The sequence below is a fragment of the Ranitomeya variabilis genome, chromosome 3, assembly GCF_051348905.1.
Source record: "Ranitomeya variabilis isolate aRanVar5 chromosome 3, aRanVar5.hap1, whole genome shotgun sequence".
In the NCBI taxonomy this organism is placed as follows: Eukaryota; Metazoa; Chordata; class Amphibia; order Anura; family Dendrobatidae; genus Ranitomeya; species Ranitomeya variabilis.
In genome coordinates, this window is record NC_135234.1 from 441,389,895 (window position 1) to 441,414,798 (window position 24,904).

The window sequence follows — 24,904 nt, forward strand, 5'->3', positions numbered from 1 at the left end:
GAGGGGTGTGTCAGGGTTAGGGGTGTGGTTAGGGTTACCATTGGGATTAGGGTTAGGGATGTGTTTGGATTAGGGTTTCAGTTATAATTGGGGGTTTCCACTGTTTAGGCACATCAGGGGCTCTCCAAACGCGACATGGCGTCCGATCTCAATTCCAGCCAATTCTGCGTTGAAAAAGTAAAACACTGTTCCTTCCATTCCGAGCTCTCCCGTGTGCCCAAACAGGGGTTTACCCCAACATATGGGGTATCAATGTACTCAGGACACTTTGGACAACAACTTTTGGGGTCCAATTTCTCCTGTTACCCTTGGGAAAATACAAAACTGGGGGCTAAAAAATAATTTTTGTGGAAAAAAAAGGATTTTTTATTTTCACGGCTCTGTGTTATAAACTGTAGTGAAACACTTGGGGGTTCAAAGTTCTCACAACACATCTAGATAAGTTCCTTGGGGGGTCTAGTTTCCAATATGGGGTCACTTGTGGGGAGTTTCTACTGTTTAGGTACATTAGGGGCTCTGCAAACGCAATGTGACGCCTGCAGACCAATCCATCTAAGTCTGCATTCCAAATGATGCCCCTTCCCTTCCGAGCTCTGCGATGCGCTCAAACGGTGGTTCCCCCCACATATGCGGTATCAGCGTACTCAGGACAAATTGGACAACAACTTTTGGGGTCCAATTTCAACTGTTACCCTTGAAAAAATACAAAACTGGGGGCTAAAAAATAATTTTTGTGGGAAAAAAAGAATTTTTATTTTCACGGCTCTGCGTTATAAACTGTAGTGAAACACTTGGAGGTTCAAAGCTCTCACAACACATCTAGATGAGTTCCTTAGGGGGTCTACTTTCCAAAATGGTGTCACTTGTGGGGAGTTTCAATGTTTAGGCACATCAGTGGCTCTCCTAACGCAACATGGCGTCCCATCTCAATTCCTGTCAATTTTGCATTGAAAAGTCAAATGGCGCTCCTTCCTTTCTGAGCTCTCCCATGCACCCAAACAGTGGTTTACCCCCACATATGGGGTATCAGCATACTCGGGACAAATTGGACAACAACTTTTGGGGTCCAATTTCTTCTCTTACCCTTGGGAAAATACAAAATTGGGGGCAAAAAGATAATTTTTGTGAAAAAATATGATTTTTATTTTTACGGTTCTGCATTATAAACTTCTGTGAATCACTTAATGGGTCAAAGTGCTCACCACACATCTAGATAAGTTCCTTAGGGGGTCTACTTTCCAAAATGGTGTCACTTGTGGGGGGTTTCAATGTTTAGGCACATCAGGGGCTCTCCAAACGCAACATGGCATCCCATCTCAATTCCAGTCAATTTTGCATTGAAAAGTCAAATGGCGCTCCTTCGCTTCCGAGCTCTGCCATGCGCCCAAACAGTGGGTACCCCCACATATGGGGTATCGGCGTACTCAGGACAAACTGTACAACAAGTTTTGGGGTCCATTTTCTCCTGTTACCCTTGGTAAAATAAAACAAATTGGAGCTGAAGTAAATTTTTTGTGAAAAAAAAGTTAAATGTTCATTTTTATTTAAACATTCCAAAAATTCCTGTGAAACACCTGAAGGGTTAATAAACTTCTTGAATGTGGTTTTGAGAACCTTGAGGGGTGCAGTTTTTAGAATGGTGTCACACTTGGTTATTTTCTATCATATAGACCCCTCAAAATGACTTCAAATGAGATGTGGTCCCTAAAAAAAAATGGTGTTGTAAAAATGAGAAATTGCTGGTCAACTTTTAACCCTTAAAACTCCCTAACAAAAAAAAATGTTGGTTCCAAAATTTTGCTGATGTAAAGTAGACATGTGAGAAATGTTACTTATTAAGTATTTTGTGTGACATATCTCTGTGATTTAATTGCATAAAAATTCAAAGTTGGAAAATTGCAAAATTTTCAAAATTTTTGCCAAATTTCCATTTTTTTCACAAATAAACGCAGGTAATATAAAAAAAAAATACCACTATCATGAAGTACAATATGTCACGAGAAAATATTGTCAGAATCATCAGGATCCACTAAAGCGTTCCAGAGTTATAACCTCATAAATGGACAGTGGTCAGAATTGTAAAAATTGGCCTGTCATTAACGTGCAAACCACCCTTGGGGGTAAAGGGGTTAATAAATCATCTTTCCTTTAATGTCTAAATGCCAACTATTATAGAAAAGATCACAGTAGAACATCAGCACTTTTCAAGATGCTCAAAACTACATTCAAAAAGTTTACTACAGGCGCATCACAGGAATTTTTGGAATGTGGAAACAAATTAACATGGAACTTTATGACACAAAAATTTTACTTTCGACTCACTTTTTTTTTCACAAGGATAACAGAAATAATGGACCCCAAAATTTGTTGTGCAATTTCTCCTGAGCATGCTGATACCCCATATGTGGGGGAAAACCACTCTCTGGGCGCAGGGCGGAGCTTAGAAGGAAAGGAGAGCCATTTGACTTTATGAATGCAAAATTTGCTGAAACAATTAGTGGATGCCATGTCTAAACAGTGGAAACCAACCAAAAGTGACACCTTTTTGGAAAATAGTCCCCTCAGGGAACTTATTTAGATGTATGGTGAGCACATTGAACCCCTAGGTGCTTCACAGAAGTTTTTAACATTGAGCCATCAAAATTAAAAAAATCACATGTCCCCCACAAAATGTATTTTAGCTCCAAATTTTGAATTTTCATAAGGATAACAGGAGAAATTGCACCATACAATTTGTTGTGCAATTTCTTCAGAGTACTCCGATACCACATATGTGGGGGACTACTACTTTTGAGGTACAATGCAAAGATCAGAAGGGAAAAAGTATCATATTGGAGTTCAGATTTTGCTGGAATGGTTTGAGAGTGCCATATCACATTGGCAGAGCCCCTGAGGTACCAGAACAACAGAAACTCACATATGTGAACTCATCTTACAAACTACTGTACACCCCCAATGAAGTCATTTAGGGGTGCAATGATCATATTGACACCACATGTGCCTTACATAATTTTATACCATTGAGCAGTGAAGAAAGAATAAATTACACTCTTACTACTAAAATGTTGTTTTAGGCCCAAGTTTTTAATTTTTCTAAGGGCTAATAGGAAATTTTTACAACAAACTGAGGTCCATGTTTTGCCAATACCCTACATGATATTGGGAAATATTTTTCAGGCATAGTGCAAAGCTCAGAATGGAAGAATCACCATACCATAGTGCAGATTTTACTGTTATGGTTTGAGAGTGCCATGACCCACTGGGAAGAGCCCCTGAGTTGTTAGAACAGCAGAAATCTCCAGAAGTTACCCCATTTAACAAACTACACCTCTCAACAAATTCATCTAGGAGTGCAGTGATCATATTGACACCACGGGTGTATCACAGAATTTTATACCATTGGACAGTCAAGAAAAAATAATTACATTTTTACAACCAAAATTTTGTTTTAGCCCCAGATTTTACATTTTCACACAATAAGTAGGTAATAATGGCAGAATAACTTATTCCACAATTTCTACTGAACTTGGCAATACCCTATATGTGGCTGTACAATACTGCTTAGCCACACGGCGAGACTCGGGAGGGACGGAGAGCTATTTGCCTCCTGGTGCGCATAGTTTGTGGACTGCATGTACAGAACCCCTAAGTGCTCGAATAACAGAATCCCCCCTCAAGTGACCCCATTTTAGAAAATATACCCCTTTAGGAATATATCTACAGGTGTAGTGACGTTTTTGACTCATGGGTGTTTTCCAGAAACAAGCAGCAATGAATGTTACCGAGTGAATATTGCAAACTGCTGTTGTAGTGACCATTACCTTATAGTCACAAGTAGGGTTGAGCGACTTTTATTTGTATAGGATCGGGTCGGGTTTCACGAAACCTGACTTTCTCAAAAGTCAGGTCGAGTGAAATCGGCCGATCCTATAAAAAAAGTCGGGGTCAGGGTCGGCCGAAACGCGAAACCCAATGCAGTGCAATGGGATACTATGGTTCCCAGGGTCTGAAGGAGAGGAAACTCTCCTTCAGGCCCTGGGATCCATATTTACGTGTAAAATAAAGAATTAAAATTAAAAAAATTGATATACTCACCCTCTGACGCACCCTGGTAGTAACCGGCATTTCCGTTCCTAAAAATGGCGCTTGAAAGACCTTTCGAATGCTTCACGGCTTGTGATTGGTTGCGGCGGCCCATGTGACCACTGAGCGACCAATCACAAGCCGGTGACGTAATTCTCAGGTCCTGTTCTGGTTCTCAGGTACATGAGAATTACTTCACGGCTTGTGATTGGTCGCTGAGCGGTCACGTGGGCCGCCGCGACCAATCACAAAGCCGTGACGTCATCGGAAGGTCCTTCACGCGTTCATTCTTAAGAAGGAAGGCTGCCGGAAAGAAGCAGGGCGCGTACGAGGGTGAGTATATGCAGCGCCCCAGAGTCCTGGTCGTTGCAGTAGCATGGTTCAGCCACTAAGGGGGGGCCATGCTGCGTTCGATGGCACGGAAGGAGTTCTCTGAGCAGGTATCACAGTCACCAATACATTTCACAGCTGGGCCTCCGGGGGGAGCTAAGGGTGCTATTCATTAGGCCACTCCCCACCATAGTGGGTAAACTGGGGGTCAGGCAGGAAGTTAGAGAGAACGCTGACGGGATTGAACGGAGCAACACCTGGTGGCAGAGGGTGTTGTGAAGGGAGAGACTGTAGGGTCTCTGCCAGGGGTGGGATCCTGGCAGAGGCTTGGCATGGAAAGAACGTAAAGGGACCGTGCCTGCTCAGCATAGCGGCGGTGCCCAAGGAAGGACTAAGAAGCGAGATAGATTGTGCTGAGTGAGAAACGAAATCAAGCGAAAGGAGATACCAGTGAGGGTTGTGCTGAAAGAGGCAGCACCTTACTGAGGCGCACTACCGGTGGCCGGAACGCCGAGGAGGTAAAGAGTTTCAAGCCATACCTCAGACCTACGGCAGGGCAGTTAGCTTGAGGCGGACTGTCTCACGCATCACCCAGGAAGGCAAAGGGGGGTACCAACAGGAGAGGGGCGCAGATAGAGTCCCGGAAGATCTCCGAGCCTCCCCGTCATACGGGTGCGTTCCTACCATAGTATCTGGAGGGACGAGGAAGATCATTGCGAATTAAGTTGTTGTGAGGGAACACGAGAAACAGACACAACAGTTGTGGGGTACTTTCCGTAAGCACAGCAGGGAAGGACTGCAACACATAGCGCTAGAAGGAAGGCACCGATTTCCACCTGCAAGGAGAGCTCTGGAAGTGCCATTGGACCGGCCGGACTTGCGCAGCCTGGTGAGCCGTATTCCGGACTGAGGACCCAGAGAGCTTCAGTAAAGAGGTAAAGAGACTGCAACCTGGTGTCCTCGTTATTTACCGCGACCTGCACCCCACAACTGCACCGCTACAACATCACTTATTGCACCGGACGTCCCCCACTGACAGACAGGGCCACGGACCGGGTCTAGCCACCGTGACAACCCCAGGACTGAGACCTAGAGGCCCGGCTCTGGGTACCCCTCGGCCCTGCGGCGGTGTGGGGGCGCTCCAACTTGGCGTCACGAACAGGATCTACTTAAGCCTGAAGAATCAGGTCATGTGTGCCTAGAGACTGTGATTTACTGTACTTTATTGCAAGATTGTGCTGCGCCATTGGCCGCCAGAAGTTCCCGCCAAAAGGCGCCGCCATTGCTACACCCCAGGAGAAGGAGGGTGTGTTATGGGCGGAGACTCTCAGTGTGGCGCGAGAAATGGCTACCGCCCCCTGCACTTCTGGCTGCAAAGAGATGACCTGCCCCAAAACAGAAGACAACCCCCTGAGATGCAACGGCGGGAAGCGGGTGATGGAGAAGCCCAACCTCGGAGAAATGGCGGAGCTAGGTGCATGCACTGCCACCGACTATCAGGCAGCGATGATGAACGGCGAGTGCCTGAGCGAGGAAGAAGCGGTTCGGGCCTGCCTTTCTTCACCGGAGATGGACCGGAAGCCTGCGGATCCAACAGCGAAGCTACGTCCACCAATCCCGACCTCGGAGTTAGAGGAGGAGGAACCACAGCAAGCGGAGCGGAGTCCGAGCATCCCATTGGAGGAGCCCCGGTCCGGGCTGCAGCAGACTTCAGCGTCCTCGTTAACGGACCAGAGCGACGCCGGTGGAACCACATCAGGCGCAGGTATGGGCGGCGCCCCTACTCCCCTGGACGGTTCTGCTCTCCCGACCGATCCTCCCCACAACAGTAACCCCGCGTTTACAATCGACCGGGCGGTTCTCACCCCCGGCGCGTTGGGGAAGTTGTTACCACCATTGCCAACCAGGTGGGGAGAGCCCATAGAAATGGACCCAGGAGGGGTGATGTTCCGATGGGATGTTCCCTGGGTCGAGCAGGATGGGATTCCAATGGAAGGTCTCACTATTGCGATACTTACCTGGGACCAATACAAACAATGCGTGCTCCAGCATTGGGGGCAGCGCACTGAAGTTGAAAAACGGGAACTGCAGAGCAAAAAAATGATCTATGATGGGACGGATGCTGTCAGGCGAGGGACGGTGGCGGCATTCCACCCAAAGAAGGGGTGGGGTTCCATTTGGGAGTCGGGTCTACCTACTGGCATCTTCGTTGCCGGCTATGATGTGGAGACTCCCTGCTGTGATCGAGAAGGTGAACCACTCCGGGAGGGGGATCAGGTGACGTATACCCGTCACTGGAACACACAAGGATGGCGTGCCCGGAAAGTTCAGCGATACGAGTCTGAGAGAATGGCACCTGTGGCCCCAACTGTGGTCAATCCAGGGCTGCCAGACCTTGTTACTGTTTCTACTGTACGCTTTGTAGCAGCTCCTGAACTTGCCGACAGAGTTAGGCTTCAAATTCAGACAGCAGGTGACCAGGTGGTCCCTGCGGAGCTTGCTGCTGGTATCCGTGCTACAGTGGCCGGGGTTCAGGAACCCAAGCCACCAGAAGAAGAATAAACCTCGATACCATGAAAATGTAAATAGTTACTGTTTGTCTTTTATTCCTTTAAGTTGCTGCTAAACCCGCCCAGGGTTAATGGATCCCTTTGTTGACCCGGGATTCCCTTTGTTTGTTTTCCTTTTCTGAAGTTGTTGCACAAAAGTTACACAAACTGCAGTAATCATGGACTGTGCATGATTCGAACTTCCTTTGTAAATAGTTTGCACCTTCTTAAAGGTGCACCCTACTGGTTTTAGCCAAAGACACTTTGCGAAGATATTTGCCCTATTGGTTTGAGCCAAAGACACTTTGTGAAGATACCTTTCCTACCGGTTCTAGTTAAAGACACTTTGCGAAGATACCATACCGGAACCTTTGCATGGGCTGGTAGGCTGAGAAGACGAGCTACCTTAGAAAGACTTGGTCTCCTCTTAAAGGGGATGTGAGAAACTGAACTTGAGAGAGATACTGTTGCAGAACAGTAATGCCATAATGATGCCTTGAAAAGAAATGTAACTGTTTTACATGCCGAGTTATATGTGTTGAATTTGTTAAAATGTGAAATTTGAATAATGTTTTGAAGACAGGAAAGATGCAGAGAGCCCGTAGGGGTAGATGTAGAGGTCTGCATAGTTGAAAGTAAGCGAAGTAATAATGAAGGTGAGGATAGAAGGTAAACCCCGCGTCCCCATTGAAAGTTACTTTGTTACTAAGGACAGAGAGTGAACCCGTAGGGGTTAGAGAGTGAGTCCTTAAAGGAGCCGAGTAGAGCTGGCTCAGAGTTCTTCAACCGAAAGGAATGTTATGTCTATACTGTGTATAGTAGCGAAAGGCAGTAGGCCCTGGCTGAACAGGGCGGTCCTGTAGAAGAAAGGAGAGGCAGTAGGTCTGGTGCCGTAGGGACAGGCGGTCCTGCAGGTTCACAAGAAGGAGAATGTAAAGTTGAAATGCCTTATAATGTGATTATAGGAAGGCCTTTGATAGACTAAGAGTGTGAGTTTCTTAAAGGCAATGTTAAGTTATTATTTCAAAAATTGCACTAAATAGAATACCCGGTTGGGTAACAGAAGTTATTTATACTCTGTAAATTATAAGGTTAATTATGTTTGTAACGTTACAAGTGTCCTCACCTCCCATAAAGGGAAGCCTACTTAAGTATACTTATTGTTATTTGCACTCAACAAAATTGTATGTCTTTTTGCTAACCTGTATTGTTGTTTTTTCTTCCCAGTCCCGGAGTACTGTGTTTAACCAGGGGGGAGTGCAGCGCCCCAGAGTCCTGGTCGTTGCAGTAGCATGGTTCAGCCACTAAGGGGGGCCATGCTGCGTTCGATGGCACGGAAGGAGTTCTCTGAGCAGGTATCACAGTCACCAATACATTTCACAGCTGGGCCTCCGGGGGGAGCTAAGGGTGCTATTCATTAGGCCACTCCCCACCATAGTGGGTAAACTGGGGGTCAGGCAGGAAGTTAGAGAGAACGCTGACGGGATTGAACGGAGCAACACCTGGTGGCAGAGGGTGTTGTGAAGGGAGAGACTGTAGGGTCTCTGCCAGGGGTGGGATCCTGGCAGAGGCTTGGCATGGAAAGAACGTAAAGGGACCGTGCCTGCTCAGCATAGCGGCGGTGCCCAAGGAAGGACTAAGAAGCGAGATAGATTGTGCTGAGTGAGAAACGAAATCAAGCGAAAGGAGATACCAGTGAGGGTTGTGCTGAAAGAGGCAGCACCTTACTGAGGCGCACTACCGGTGGCCGGAACGCCGAGGAGGTAAAGAGTTTCAAGCCATACCTCAGACCTACGGCAGGGCAGTTAGCTTGAGGCGGACTGTCTCACGCATCACCCAGGAAGGCAAAGGGGGGTACCAACAGGAGAGGGGCGCAGATAGAGTCCCGGAAGATCTCCGAGCCTCCCCGTCATACGGGTGCGTTCCTACCATAGTATCTGGAGGGACGAGGAAGATCATTGCGAATTAAGTTGTTGTGAGGGAACACGAGAAACAGACACAACAGTTGTGGGGTACTTTCCGTAAGCACAGCAGGGAAGGACTGCAACACATAGCGCTAGAAGGAAGGCACCGATTTCCACCTGAAAGGAGAGCTCTGGAAGTGCCATTGGACCGGCCGGACTTGCGCAGCCTGGTGAGCCGTATTCCGGACTGAGGACCCAGAGAGCTTCAGTAAAGAGGTAAAGAGACTGCAACCTGGTGTCCTCGTTATTTACCGCGACCTGCACCCCACAACTGCACCGCTACAACATCACTTATTGCACCGGACGTCCCCCACTGACAGACAGGGCCACGGACCGGGTCTAGCCACCGTGACAACCCCAGGACTGAGACCTAGAGGCCCGGCTCCGGGTACCCCTCGGCCCTGCGGCGGCGTGGGGGCGCTCCATATATACCTAATAGGAATATACTCACCCTCGGCTTCTTTCCGTCAGCCTTCCTTCTTAAGAATGAACGCGTGAAGGACCTTCCGATGACGTCACGGCTTTGTGATTGGTCGCGGCGGCCCACGTGACCGCTCAGCGACCAATCACAAGCCGTGACGTAATTCTCATGTACCTGAGAACCAGAACAGGACCTGAGAATTACGTCACCGGCTTGTGATTGGTCGCTCAGCGGTCACGTGGGCCGCCGCGACCAATCACAAGCCGTGAAGCATTCGAAAGGTCTTTCAAGCGCCATTTTTAGGAACGGAAGATGCCGGTTACCAGCGGCGATGTCCAGGCTGCGTTGGAGAGGTGAGCATATCAATATTTTTTATTTTAATTCTTTATTTTACACTTAAATGTGGATTCTGATACCGATTTCCGATATCGCAAACATATCGGAACTCGGTATCGGAATCCCGATACCAGATTCAGAAGATCGCCGACCTCATGGCCGACCCCACACAGGGGTCGGGTCGGGTTTCATGAAACCCGACTTTGCCAAAAGTCGGCGACTTCTGAAAATGGTCGACCCGTTTCGCTCAACCCTAGTCACAAGAGAAACAGCATGCACCAAGCATGAACCAGACCAGTGAAAAATGACAGGGAATATTTGAAAATATATATATTTTTATTATTCCATAACAATAGCTAAAAAAATATTAAAATATTACAAGATAAAAATCAATTATGTATATGTATCACATGTGCACATATCAAAAAAGTGTATATATAGTGCAATATATAATTGCAAGAGGCAGGTCAAATTATATTATATACTAGATACCCCAATAGGCAAAGCAAATATCAAATAGAAGGGTAGAGACCATATGTAGCATATAATAAAAGCCAAAAAGTGAAAACGTGTATAAAATAATCTCATACAAAGTGGATAGTTAATCAAAAAACATTAAAAAATTATATATATATTAAAGATATATCAAAGCATACAGAGATGCAAGAAAAGTGCAATGTGCTGGTTTTATAAAATATAATAAATAACTTGCCATCAAAGGTGCATGCCGTGCATTTTCCACAAAAAAAACGTGCTATATGCACATAGGATCGAATGCCACTTACTTATGAAAATAGGGGAAGTATTCTAGGACCGCCAAGTGCTTGATAGTGTGCACCCCTTATAGTCACAAGTACGTTAACCCCAGCTCATGCTTCTAGAGACACGCACTCGTAAATTAGGCTGGCTCATCTCTTCAGAAATGCCAAAAATGTGGACGCTATATGTAGTTTAGGAACACTGTGGGGCTCAGAAGGGAGAGAGGGCATTTAGATTTGGAAGCGCAGAATTTGCTGAGTTTCTTTTAGAGGCTGAAGAGTCATTTTGTTTTTTTCCAGAGCCTTTGTACTACCAATAACGTGGAAACCCCTATATTTCCGGAAACAGATCACTGACCTGAGTGGGACCTTGCTTTTTGTGGATTGAGCTGAAGCTTTTGTTAGAAATATTTTACATAACTTTTGAGATCACATCACGCTGATCACTTACATTGGGGTTTCCATCTATTTCTCTGAGGGACGTGATTCAGATGAAACCCCCTGTGAAGAAAACTGGCTCCTCCCACATCACCAATCCGTGACGTAACAGCACAGACACAGCTCTCCGGCACCCCCTTTGTTTCTCAGGCCAATAAGGGAACTGCACCTAGAGCAAATGGCCGCCGGGGAGACTGCCCTGTTACCCACACTGGGTATTCCAAGATTCGCAATCAGAATAAAAGGATCAGCCCAAAATTAATTTATGGTTTCATTGCCTTAAGGGCGCACTAAATATAGTAATTACAAGAAATATACAGTAAAATTATACCAAGAGTTACAGTCAGAGTAAAATATAGCAATAATAGTACAAGGCTTAGAGGTATAAAGCTGGAGGTCAATTTACCAGGTTGAAGGTCACATGTGGAGGCCGGGGAGCTCTACGTTCCACAGGTACAAGATTTCTACTTGCCGGGCAGCCCCCAAAAAGCATGTGCTTGCTCCCCTCTGGCTGGCATCTGCCCTGTTCCTTATTTCATCATCATCATCTGCTTCTGTTGTGTCTCACTCTCCATGTGTCCTCAGCTCTTAATCCTTCTGTGTCCCTCCCCCCTGTACATGGGTGGGCTAACAATACCCAGCCTTCTGCTTCGCTGCAGAATCTATTTCCAATACCTTATAAATGGAATAACTTCTCTCAGGATGATCGGATCAGTAGACGGGCGGTACCGGCGCATGTGGTTTGTTCTGCCGGTCATACAGGGATCAAACCTGGACCCATTTGATTGCTGTGGGAGGCTGATCTCTATATCTCAGGTTCCAGAACTCTCACTGACCTGGGAGTTGCACTGTCTGATGCGCAATTTCTTCAGGGCTATGAGGATATTTTTTATAAGCCTGTACCTTGGACGATGCGTCTATAATTCATAATTTCATTTTGTACAGTCCGGCTGGGAAGACAATTAGACGTGTCCTCCTGTAGCCACCTGACATGTATGCTTTAATTGAGCCCCCAGGTACCTCCATGCCCCCTGCTGGTGTGGCTTCCTCAGTAAAGCTTTGAAGTGCCATTTGCCTGCTACACTGGTCTCAGTCCATTAACATACTAAAGGGTCTTCATTCAAGTAGGGAAAAGGTGGGAGCCAGGGGTGCTCATGTCCCTGCCGACGTGTGACCAGGTGAATTCTGATATGAGACAAAATGGAGTCAGGCCAATCTCTGATAGGAGGCCAGCATTATGCCCCATATCCAAGATGGCGGCTGCTCCCTCTTCACACCCCCAAGGGATCCATTCACTATAACGAGGCAGCACAGTTACTCTGGGCTCAGTCTGGCCTCTGTTCAGCGGTGTCCTTCTTTTCAGAAGTGCAGAAAACTATGGTGGACTGCTCTTTTATGCAAGCCTAAAAAGACAGTCACCGGTGGATCACAGTTCCTATAGCGTCCACAGTTCCTCCAGCATCCACAGTTCCTCATCTGCCTCATTATAGTGAATCTTCCAATGGGGTTCCGTCTGAATCACGTATTTTAAATTTTTACATGGAAACCTCAATGTAAGCGCTGAGCGCAGAGCGCAAGATAAATGTGTGCCAAGCCTTACTGTGATCTTTGGGAAGCAGAATGAACAAATCAACAGCAGGTGAAGAATTGTTTTTATTTATTTTTTATGCAGTTACTCTTGTGGTATAAGTGATATGGTGACTTTATTTTTTGGGTTGTTGCGATTACAGTGGTACCAGATTTATATTGGATTTTTATGTTTGACACACTAAAAGATGCTTTTTATTGCAAAAACTAGTTTTTACATCACCATATTTTGGAAGCTATAATTTTTCCATATTTTGGCTGTTAGAGTCATGTGAGGGCTTTTTTTTTTAAGGATGAGTTGATGTTTTTGTTGGTACCATTTTCAGAAATATGACATTTTTTTATCGTTTTCCATTCCAATTTTTGGGAGGCAGACTGAACAAAAACCAGAAATTCAGGAATTTTTTTTTTATGCTGTTCTGCGTGTCGTAAAATTGATAAAGAAGCTCTATTCTTTGTGTCAGTACGATCACAGTGATACCACATTTATATAGATTTTTTTTATGTTTTGGCGCTTTTACACAATAAAAACTATTTTACAGAAAAAATAATTATTTTTGCATCACTTTATTCAGAGAGCTATAGATTTTTTATTTTTCTGCTAATGGAGTTACATGATGATTTGTTTTTTTGTGAGACAATATGCTGTTTTCAGCGGTACCATGTTTATTTATATTTGTTTTTTTAATTGCGTTTTATTCCACTTTTTGTTTATCGGTATGATGATAAAGCATTGTTTTTGCCTTCTTTTATGGTGTTCACTAAAGGGGTTAACTAGTGGGACAGTTTTATTGGTTGGGTTGGTCCAGACACAATGATAATAAATATGTGTACTTCTATTGTTTATATTTTTTTCATAAAAATATTTATTCATGGGTACAATAAATTTTGATTTTTTTTCTTATTTTTTTATTTTTTGTTTTAATGTTTTTACTTTTATTTTACTTTATCCCACTATGAGACTTTCATTTTTTGCCGGCTGATCACTTGTATAGTATAAGGATGCAGGAGCATCCCTACACTATGCAGTCAGCGCTGCACTGACAGTCAAACTTGCTTTATCATGCTCTGAGCCTGGTCAAGCAACTCTGCTAGCTCTTGTGACCCAGATGTTGTCATGACGACATCAGGTCACCATGGCAACAATCGGGACCTCACGGGGTCTCCAATCTAAGGGCAGAGGGGCTTTCTTCCCTCTGTCTGCTCCTGAAATACTGTGATTGAACTCGATAGCAGCATTTAGGGGTTTAAAGTGACGAGAGTGGTGCTGATTAAACCATCCGCAACAGTTTATAAACTTTTTGAATGTAATGCAATTAAAAGATATATACATCAAGTTGTGTGGCTGCATCTGCAGACACTTGTATATAAGTTAGTCGTGTTCTTATATAGCGCATGTATTGTACATAATTTTACAAACTCTTACTTTATTACTGGCTTGCTTCTTGATATTTGCTTCATTGCTGATACAGATCTTCCTAATGTGGCGACACCAAGGTCCGGGTTTGAAAAGATGGCCACCCTCTTTAGATTCCATCGTCTTACTGGCTTTGTGCACTGGATGGGGATCGTCATTACACAATTCTGAGAAAGGCAAATAGATAACATTGGGAGGGAGGAGTGACATCAGACACATGCAAGCAGATCCTGCCCACATCCTGCGCACATTTATTGCAGTTGTAATGCAAGCTAGCATTACACTTGATTTTCATGACAAATGTCAGCAGTTGCTCCGCCTAGTGTTTAAAAGTTGAAAATAACAAAACTTTTTAACATACTTATTATTTTACTTGAAAAAAAAGTATGTAGTTGCTAACAGAGGCAGCCACCTGTCTGTTGTACCCGATGACAGTCATTGGCCGTTCTTGCCAGACATTCAGCTGCTCCCTGTTAACAGAGCAGCAGCTTCTCTTCCTACTGACAGGACTACTAATGTCATGCTGATTGATAGCAGGCTTTCCGCTGCCTAATTGCGGGAAGCCAGCTGTCAAGGAGCATGACACCAGTAATCCTGCCCTGTCAACAGGAAGATGAACTGCTGTTTTAACAGGGAGTAGCTGAACCTCTGGCAGGAGTGATCATGAAAGGTGCTAGGTACAATAGACAGGTAGTTGCATCAGTTAGCCGGACATCCCCTTTAATACTTTACAGTTTTGTTAACTGTTAAATACATGTGTCACTACCTAACATAATGAGCTTAGTAAGATTGTATCTCAAACTATGCAGCACTGAAACCATTTTGGCAACATAGAAACTTTCTGACACATTATCAGCATCCTGTCATTTTCTAATGGCTACATAAGCTATAAAGTCGAAAGTGTGATAAGGTTTTAATAACGATAAAGCAAAAAAAACCCTTTCCGTTTCTTCATTAAGAAAAGCTTTATTATGTAAAAATATAAATAATAAAAGGTACACATAATTGTAATCACTACAACCATACTGACCAAAACGTTAAAGGGGTTGTCTGGCCTTAGCTACAAGTCTGCAGTCACTCTATGTTAATGCAGACTTGTGTATTCTCGCACTTTGTACACATTGCGCTGTGAGGATTCTCTGGTCCTGGCACCAGTAGCGGCAGGCGTGTGATTGAAAGTGTGTGATATGCATACATGTGGTCACGTGCCGACTAGTGCAAGGGTACTGAGCGAGGCATAACACATTTAGCCAGAATGCAGCTGTAAGAATGCAAATTGCCTACTTGTGGTCACACGACCACCTGAACCCGGTGTCAGCACAAGCAGTGTGTGTGATGTGAGGATTCACAATTTAAGATAGAGTGACTACACACTTACCCTAAGGCCAGACAACTCCTTTAAATTGTAAGGAATGCTTTAAAAAATATATACAAATATACTGTAATAATAATAAACAACTCAAAATTATTGTTTTTGTTCATCACTGCTAAAAAAAACTGAATGGAAAGTTATCAAGAAGTCATATACACTCACTGGCCACTTTATTAGGTACACCTGTCCAACTTCTTGTTAACACTTAATTTCTAATCAGCCAATCACATGGCGGCAACTCAGTGCATTTAGGCATGTAGACATGGTCAAGACAATCTCCTGCAGTTCAAACCGAGCATCAGTATGGGGAAGAAAGGTGATTTGAGTGCCTTTGAACGTGGCATGGTTGTTGGTGCCAGAAGGGCTGGTCTGAGTATTTCAGAAACTGCTGATCTACTGGGATTTTCACGCACAACCATCTCTAGGGTTTACAGAGAATGGCCCGAAAAAGAAAAAAAATCCAGTGAGCGGCAGTTCTGTGGGCGGAAATGCCTTGTTGATGCCAGAGGTCAGAGGAGAATGGGCAGACTGGTTCGAGCTGATAGAAAGGCAACAGTGACTCAAATCGCCACCCGTTACAACCAAGGTAGGCCTAAGAGCATCTCTGAACGCACAGTGCGTCGAACTTTGAGGCAGATGGGCTACAGCAGCAGAAGACCTCACCGGGTACCACTCCTTTCAGCTAAGAACAGGAAACTGAGGCTACAATTTGTACAAGCTCATCGAAATTGGACAGTAGAAGATTGGAAAAACGTTGCTTGGTCTGATGAGTCTCGATTTCTGCTGCGACATTCGGATGGTAGGGTCAGAATTTGGCGTAAACAACATGAAAGCATGGATCCATCCTGCCTTGTATGGAGCATCTTTGGGATGTGCAGCCGACAAATCTGCGGCAACTGTGTGATGCCATCATGTCAATATGGACCAAAATCTCTGAGGAATGCTTCCAGCACCTTGTTGAATCTATGCCACGAAGAATTGAGGCAGTTCTGAAGGCAAAAGGGGTCCAACCCGTTACTAGCATGGTGTACCTAATAAAGTGGTCGGTGAGTGTATATTCCAAATTACCCCCCCATAACCTTGAAAAAAATTAATCATTTATCAAGACATTACATGTAAAATCCGATTTGTCACCCAAAAGCAGAATTCACAAGGAAACAGTAACAAATATATTAAAAACTTATGGCTCTTGGAGTGGAGTAAAATGACATAAAAAGCTCAGTCCTTAACTTGTTATTTTTATGGTCAGAAAATAAGTGCAAAGCTACCCAAAATTTTGCATGGAGCACAATTAACAACAAAAATAAAGGAGCAGTCTGGCATTGTCATGTCAATAAACCAGTGGATTGACATAAACAAGCATCAGATTCTGGGCATGCTAATGATACTTCAGACTCACCCACTTTATAAGCTAGAATCCACACTGAATCCACATCATAATTGTCATTAGTAAGGCAATCTGGACACCTTTGCAAATAGATGGGGCCAACCTTGTGGAGCTGCTGGATCTGGAGCTGCCATGCCTGAGGTGACAGTTCTCAGTCAGCCGTTTCCAACAGGTGGGGGATTGCACTCTCTCTGTCTATCTCAGCCTACTTTGAGATTCACATGTCAGGGGTTGATCATCATCAACTTCAAGTTGGAGACTGGATAAAAATTAGCTTAAATGGATCTAATTAAAAAATAATCAATCAATACAACTACCCATTTTTGTCAAATTGCATTAAATATTTAGGCTATGTTCACACATGCTGCATTTTTTAATGCAAATTGTAAGTTGAGTTTTACAGTATCATCAAAGCAATGAGATTTCAGAAATCTCATGCACAAACATTGTTTTTTTTCTTGACTGAATTGGAAAACTGCTGCATTTTTTTAAAACTGCAGCATATCACTTCTTTCAGCGTTTTCTCAGCAGTTGTTGCTGTTATATTGATTAAAATGATACACTGGTTGATGAAATCCGTCTTGTGGTTGTTTAATCTGTATTTGTAGTTTTCAGTTAGTAAGCTTCTCGTGCGGGCCTGTAGGTGTGTCTTTATGTGGTCTCTGCTTACATATTCATCTGTATGTCTTATGACAGGTCACTGATCCCTCTGTGACATGCACCTTATTTTACATAATGCATATAATATTGTGGTATTGTGGGGTTAGAAAAAAATTTGCATTCAGCAAAATGGCACTGGTGATGGCGCGTGCGCAGTAGCATGTATCATATAATGCATATAATATTGTCAGGTAAAAAAAAAAGTAACTTAATCAAAATGATGCCAGAAGCGGCGCATGCGCAGTGGCATCTACCGCGTTCCGATTGATGCTACTGCGCAAAAACGGCCGGCGCCATTTTGCTGCAGCCATTTTTTTTCTCCAGCAAAATGGAGGTGGTGCATGCGCAGTAGCATCTATTGTTTCTAACCCCACAATATTATATTATATTGCATTTTGCAATATATGATACTACCCAGGTGCTGCCACCGGCGCAATTTTGCTGAATGTAAAATTTTTTTTATAAGGCCACAATATTATATGCATTATGTAAAACAGGAAGCAGGTCACTGAAGGATCGGTGAGTGACCTGTCATATGTAAGCAGAGCACCACATAAAGACCCCCGCCACAGGCAGCCCTTGAGCACGAGAATCTCATTAACTGAAAGCTACAAATACAGATTAAACAACGGCAAGACGGATTTCATCAACCCAGATATCATTTTAATCAGTATAATGGCGCCAACTTGACACTGTGGGTTAATGAACACATTCCTGCTGACAGGTTAGCTTTAAGCACAACATATATTACAAGCTAAAGAAAAAAGTGCTATACATTTACAGTAAAGTTACAAAAAAGGCTGTTAACTCAACGTACAATACAGGCTGCTATTGAACTGGTTGAAATAAAACTTTATATATATCATTCAAAAAGAGTGTAAAAAAATGAAAAATCCCATTTAAGACCAAACATTGAGTATTTGGTGAATTTTTTACATCAGTATTTGTAAGTCAAAAACAGAAGATGTTAAAAATACAGAAGTGGTGACTAGAGATGAGCATATTTGATCGGGTCAGGGCTTATTTGTCAGGCTATAGCGCTTACTAAATAAGCTACAGAGGGAACCGGGATACCTGGATTACTCCAGCTGATCAGCTGATTGGCTCTGCAGCTGCATGTGCTGCGGCTGTGTCACTGTCATAACACATGCATGGAGAGCCTGTTTGTTGGGCTCTCCATGCATGTGTCGTAACTGTCACACCGCCGTGACACATGCAGCTGCGGAGCCGTTCAGCTGGAGTAATCCAGGTATCAGAGTTCCCTCTGCAGCTTATTCGGTAAGAGCTATAGCATAGGACCCGTTGAAGCACAGCTAGCGCGAAACGGCCGTCGTTCACAGAAGGTATCGGCTCCTCTCCCGCTGTACCTGTGTCATGGACTAAATAAAGGAATGTTTTACCGGTTGGTGAGTGCCACCTTTTTTCTCTGTTCTTGGACTACAGCTTGCTGAATAAGCCCTGACCCGATCAAATTTGATCATCTCTAGTGATGACGTGTCTATATTATACTTTTCCTCTGATTGTTCCACTCCTGATTTGGCTTACAAATACTGATGTAAAATGCTGACCCAATACTGAACATGGAAACGTGGCCTAAATTATTTTTCTTTTTGGTACAAAAAAAAAACATTTTCAGAATTCTCTACAGAACATTTGACTTTTCACTAAGAAGGCTTAAAGTCTCTAAAAGCACTGAAGATAATTATCATTTTTTAATTGATTTAGATACAGCCTGTAACAGCAGTAAGTTATTAAATGCAATGAGATGCAGTCAGAGCTTCTGTACATCAGACTGTAATGAGCACTGTTTCATTTTAAGAGAAGATGCAAAGTATAAAATACATTAGAATGTAAAGCAGGACATATATGCCTCATTTACCACTGCAGATGTCAACAGGAGCTTAGATTAGCATTTCTCTCATTCTGCCAAGCTGATCATTTTTTGCTCTCTACAGTATTTCCCAGAGGGTTATGTTTGTGCTGCTGGGGGCACTAAAGGCCTAAAGGCAGTTGTTGCATGATTGAACATTATCCCTTTACAGCACTGAACATAATCTCTCTGGATGGCAGTGATTGCTTAACATTCAACCCACAGGCTTCCATTCTCATTTGCTGTATGTAAGCAGAGAAAAAAAAAAACTCTATGCATGTATGCTCAGATAAGCCAAGAAGAACAAAAACACTTACTGGATTTTAGAATATACAGAAACGCTACATAAAAACGCATTACCTCACCTCTTGTAAAGGAAAGGTCACATTTCATGTCATTTTTTACTCAATTTTACCCATAATTTGTTTTTCACAGAGATGTGTGCACCTAAGCTATATTATCCAGAAGGGCACTGAATCTTAGGCACTGCAAGAGCAAAAGTGCCGTACAGCTAGATAATAAATACCATTATAACAGCTAGCCATGACTATTACACTAGCCTAGAATCTAATCTACGTGTTAAAGGGAACCTGTCAGCAGGATTGTGCACAGTAACCTACAGACAGTGTCAGGTCGGCGCCGTTATACTGATTAAAATGATACCTTGGTTGATGAAATCCGTCTTGTGGTTGTTTAATCTTTCCTTTCGGTTTTCAGTTAATGATATGCTCGTGCTCCGGGGCAGGTCTGTGGATATGGGTTGTTATTCAGGTGGTGCTCTGCTTAAGTATTCAACAGTATGGCTTCTGACTGGTCACTGATTCCTCAGTGACATGCCCCTTAGTTTACAAAATGAATATTATGTATATCTTGGAAGAAAAAAAAAAAACTTTTGCAGCCAGGTGCCAGGGATGGCGCTTGTGCTGTAGCATAATCGCATACCGGTATGTAGTGTGTTTATGTTTAATTTCTTTGCTGTTTTCCTGATATTCCTAAAAGGTTTTTTTTTTCCAAGATATACATAATATTCATTATGTAAACTAGGGACAGGTCATTGAGGGATCAGTGACCTGTCAGAAGCTATACACATGAATACCTAAGCAGAGCACCACATGAAGACCCCCCACAGGCCACCCAGAAACACGAGCATATCATTAACTCAAAACTGAAAATAAAGATTAAACAACAACCACAAGACGGATTTAATTAACAAAGGTATAATTTTAATCAGTGTAACGGCGCCGTAAGCCAGTAGAGAAAAAATGAAGGAATAATGTGATCTAAAGTGCAATTTTATTAATAATAACAAATAAATACATACAGTATATAAAATGACAATATCATGAATATAATCTACAAAAATGTAAAAAGTACATATAAAGTAGTATCACATAGTTAAAGGGACTGGCTGCAAATCATGAAAAAAGATAGGGCCACAGATCTATAAAAATTCCATGTTTAAATAACACATCATATCCACTTTAGAGACAACAGAAAAAAGTATCAATAAAAATTCTACATACAGCTGTCTCCTAAATTGGTACAAAAATGGTTGCTCTGACCATAGTAACATGCAGGAACATTGTGCACTGCTCAACTATAAAATATGCACTAATAATAGTTATGAGCAGAAGCACATAGGTTGTGATGAACTCCAATGGTGTATGCCCATCAAATAGAACATGCTTATAAAGTGCTCAGCTATAAAGCTGCAATGCAAATTTTAAACTGCAAAACAATAGTATACCATGTCAATAGAGCTACATCAGTATAGCCATAAATTACCTGCAGTCATTATGCAACCAAGATGTGTGGTCCACCAGCTCACCTCGACGCGCATTTCACCATCTCTGTAGTTGCGTCAGGAGGAGAGTAACGGTGCCGACCTGACAGTGTCTATAGGTTACTGTGCACAATCCTGCTGACAGGTTCCCTTTAAGAATATATTCACATTTGTTGCAGAAAATTCTGCCACTGATCTGATTGAGACCTTAAAGCACCGTTCCAGTGTTCTCTTTATGACAGCACTGGAGTGGTGTTACTAATCAAAGTCTCCTGCACTTAGTATTATACTTGCCAGCTACCTTCTTCATTTGTTACCAGCGCCGCTTTAGTCAATCTCCAGCAGTGTGTGACCTGCTGGATCACTCAAGTATTTGCTGGGCGATTCAAAAGTCACAACTCAATGTAGATCTATGAGAGCGAGAATGAAGTTGCAGTCACAAGATAGCGGTATGGGACCAGAGCAGCACCAGGAAGAACTGAAAACGGCAGCTGGTAAATATATTGCTAGGGTCAGAGAAGTTAAATTGGAAGCACCACTTGTACACTTTAAGAAATCCATGGAGTGGTGCTTTAAAAAAGTCATATGCTGCCCACAAAAGCAATCTCATTATGACACATGGAATCAATTTTCAGTTGCAAAAATTTCAGAAAAAAAATCTGGAGCATGTGAAAATACCCTGAATGTTGTTTCCATAGCACTCAATAATTAACCTATGTTAATTAATTTTTTTCTCTCTTATTATATTGCAATCATCATATTATATAGCACTGTGTACTTACAATTGCTTATTTTGCCATTCTACCCAGTAAATTCTTCTCTTTTGTCTGCTCTATGTAGAAACATGAAGTCTACAGAACATGGTAGATGCTACTGTGCATGTGCCAGTGCCATTTTGATAAAGTGAAAAAAAAATATCCTACAATATTATCTGCATTATGTGATACATGCTACTGCTCTAACGCCACCACCATTTTGCTGAATGTAAACTTTTTTTTGCTAACCCCACAATTTTAAATATGTTATGTAAAATAGGAGGCAGGTCACTGAAGGATCCGTAACCTGTCATAAGCCATACAGATGAATATCTAAGCAGAGCACCACATAAAGCCCCCCACAGGCCCACCCAGAAGCACCAGAATCTCATTAACTGAAAACTAAAAATACAGATTACTCAAGAACCACAGGACGGATTTCTCCACCTCAAGTATCATTTTAATCAGAATAACAGCGCCAACCTGACAGTGTCTGTAGTTTACTGAGCAAAATACTGCTGACAGGATCGCTTTAAAGAAAGATTGACATAGTTTTCCACTGTCTCCATAACAATTGAACTATGAGTGAATCTCGATCTTATAATAAGCTGGTAATTAATTAACTACTTAATTATTATGTTTACGCTGTAAATTAATTTTTAGACTTTGCTTTCAAAAGTAAAAGTTAAAAAGGAGCAAAATAGTTGTGCAAATGTATAGCTGTTAAACTAGCACTCCCATCAAAATTTGTATCCTCTGAATACATTGCAGTCATCATATTGTATAGCACTGTGCACTTACAATTGCTCATTTTGCCTTTCTACCCATAATTTTTTCTTTTTTCCGTGAGATCTATGACATCACGACGTTAAAAACAAACTAGCTGAGTCCTTCTCCATATTTTTTATGTAGAAACAGATCATCTCTTTTTCCTGCATGAGTCATAAGTCACTACAAAAGTCCATGGAGCCTGCACCCTGGCCCTATAGCACAAAGAGGCTCAAAAATCTATTTGCTCAATATGAGAACCAATGCTGTTAAAATACAGTGATATTTAAATGTCCTGTTGGAGATTTTGCATGAGGACTTACCAACTTAAAGTTAAGCTGCTGTGTAGAAAACTGCAATATTTAAATATTTATTGCGTGAGTTACATATTCAATATTTCAAGTTGTTGGTCTTTATACAAGACATATAGACAGAAAATATTGATACAGCAGAAATGTTTTTTTAATGGATTTATTAAGTCAATCTGTATGTTTTACCTGATAAACAGTAAGTTATTTCAGTGAGAAAGCAGTGCAAATTACCTCCTTCATATTGATATTTGCAGGGGCATAACTACCGCGGTCGCAGCGGTCCCAGTGCGACCGGGCCCGGCGGGTCAGAGGCACCCAACAACATGTTGCAGTTCAGGAGATTCCTCCTGCACGGCAACAGTCCAAGGCGTATCTAGGGGGAGGGGGCAGCCAGGGCACGTGAGAGGCAGGAAGCAGCTCCAGTAATCATGGTGAGACAGCTTCTGCTGCTCTGCACTCTGCAGCCCCGGGACAGAAGGCGAGAGCAGGGGGGAGGTGCGGGACAGAGCCGCTTTAGTCAGGAGAAGCTGAGGAGCTGCAGCCAGTTTACATCAGCCACCCCTGTACCAGAGAGGAGATTGTGAGTTGTGTATATGAGCTGGTATCTGGTGTGTGTGTGTCTGATATCTGTAGTGTGTGTGTGTGTGTGTGTGTGTGTGTGAGATATCTGTAGTATGTGTGTGTGTGATATCTGTATGTGTGTGTGTGTGATATCTGTAGTGTATGTGTGTGATATCTGTAGTATGTGTGTGTGATATCTGTATGTGTGTGTGTGATATCTGTAGTGTGTGTGTGTGATATCTGTAGTGTGTGTGTGTGTGTGTGTGATATCTGTAGTGTGTGTGTGTGATATCTGTAGTGTGTGTGATATCTGTATCATGTGTGTGTGTGGTATCTGTAGTGTGTGTGTGATATCTGTATTATGTGTGTGTGTGGTATCTGTAGTGTGTGTGATATCTGTAGTGTGTGTGTGTTATATCTGTAGTATGTGTGTGTGATATCTGTAGTATGTGTGTGTGATATCTGTAGTGTGTGTGATATCTGTAGTATGTGTGTGTGTGATATCTGTATGTGTGTGTGATATCTGTAGTATGTGTGTGTGATATCTGTAGTGTGTGTGTGTTTTCTGTAGTGTGTGTGATATCTGTAGTATGTGTGTGTGTGTGATATCTGTAGTGTGTGTGTGTGATATCTGTAGTGTGTGTGTGTGATATCTGTGGTATGTGTGTGTGTGATATCTGTAGTATGTGTGTGTGTGATATCTGTAGTGTGTGTGTGATATCTGTAGTATGTGTGTGTGTGGTATCTGTAGTGTGTGTGTGATATCTGTATTATATGTGTGTGTGGTATCTGTAGTGTGTGTGATATCTGTAGTGTGTGTGTGTGATATCTGTAGTGTGTGTGTGATATCTGTATTATATGTGTGTGTGGTATCTGTAGTGTGTGTGATATCTGTAGTGTGTGTGTGTGTGTGATATCTGTAGTATGTGTGTGTGTGTGATATCTGTAGTGTGTGTGATATCTGTAGTATGTGTGTGTGTGATATCTGTAGTATGTATGTGTGATATCTGTATGTGTGTGTGTGATATCTGTAGTGTGTGTGTGATATCTGTAGTGTGTGTGTGAGTGATATCTGTAGAGTGTGTGTGATATCTGTAGTGTGTGTGTGTGATATCTGTAGTGTGTGTGTGTGTGTGATATCTATAGTGTGTGTGTGTGATATCTGTAGTGTGTGTGTGTGTGTGATATCTATAGTGTGTGTGTGTGTGTGTGTGATATCTGTAGTATGTGTGTGTGTGTGTGTGTGTGTGTGTGTGTGATATCTGTAGTATGTGTGTGTGTGTGATATCTGTAGTGTGTGTGTGTGTGTGTGTGAGACAGGTGCGTAACTACCACGGTCGCAGCGGTCGCTGCTGCAAGCGGCTCTGGCAGGTCAGGGGCCCGTGTGTCCCCTTGAGCCTGTCTCCCTTGTCCCCTTATGCTTGTGTCCCTTGTCCCCGTGTGCCAGTCTCCCTTGCCCATTAGTCCCTGTGTGTCCCCATGTGCCTGTCTCCTTTGTCCCCTTGTGCTTGTGTCAGTCTCCTTTGTCCCCTTGTGCTTGTGTCAGTCTCCCTT

At 43.0% G+C, this 24,904-nt stretch overlaps 1 protein-coding gene across 1 annotated transcript in view; it reads right to left on the bottom strand.

The window, feature by feature from the left end:
- The window catches only part of LOC143816267 (uncharacterized), a 657,854-nt gene that overhangs the window by 57,495 nt on the left and 575,455 nt on the right, over nucleotides 1–24,904 (bottom strand). The window contains exon 55 of the mRNA XM_077296442.1: nucleotides 13,893–14,050. Within this exon, the coding sequence (XP_077152557.1) occupies nucleotides 13,893–14,050 (158 nt within the window). The remainder of the gene's footprint in view (nucleotides 1–13,892; nucleotides 14,051–24,904) is intronic.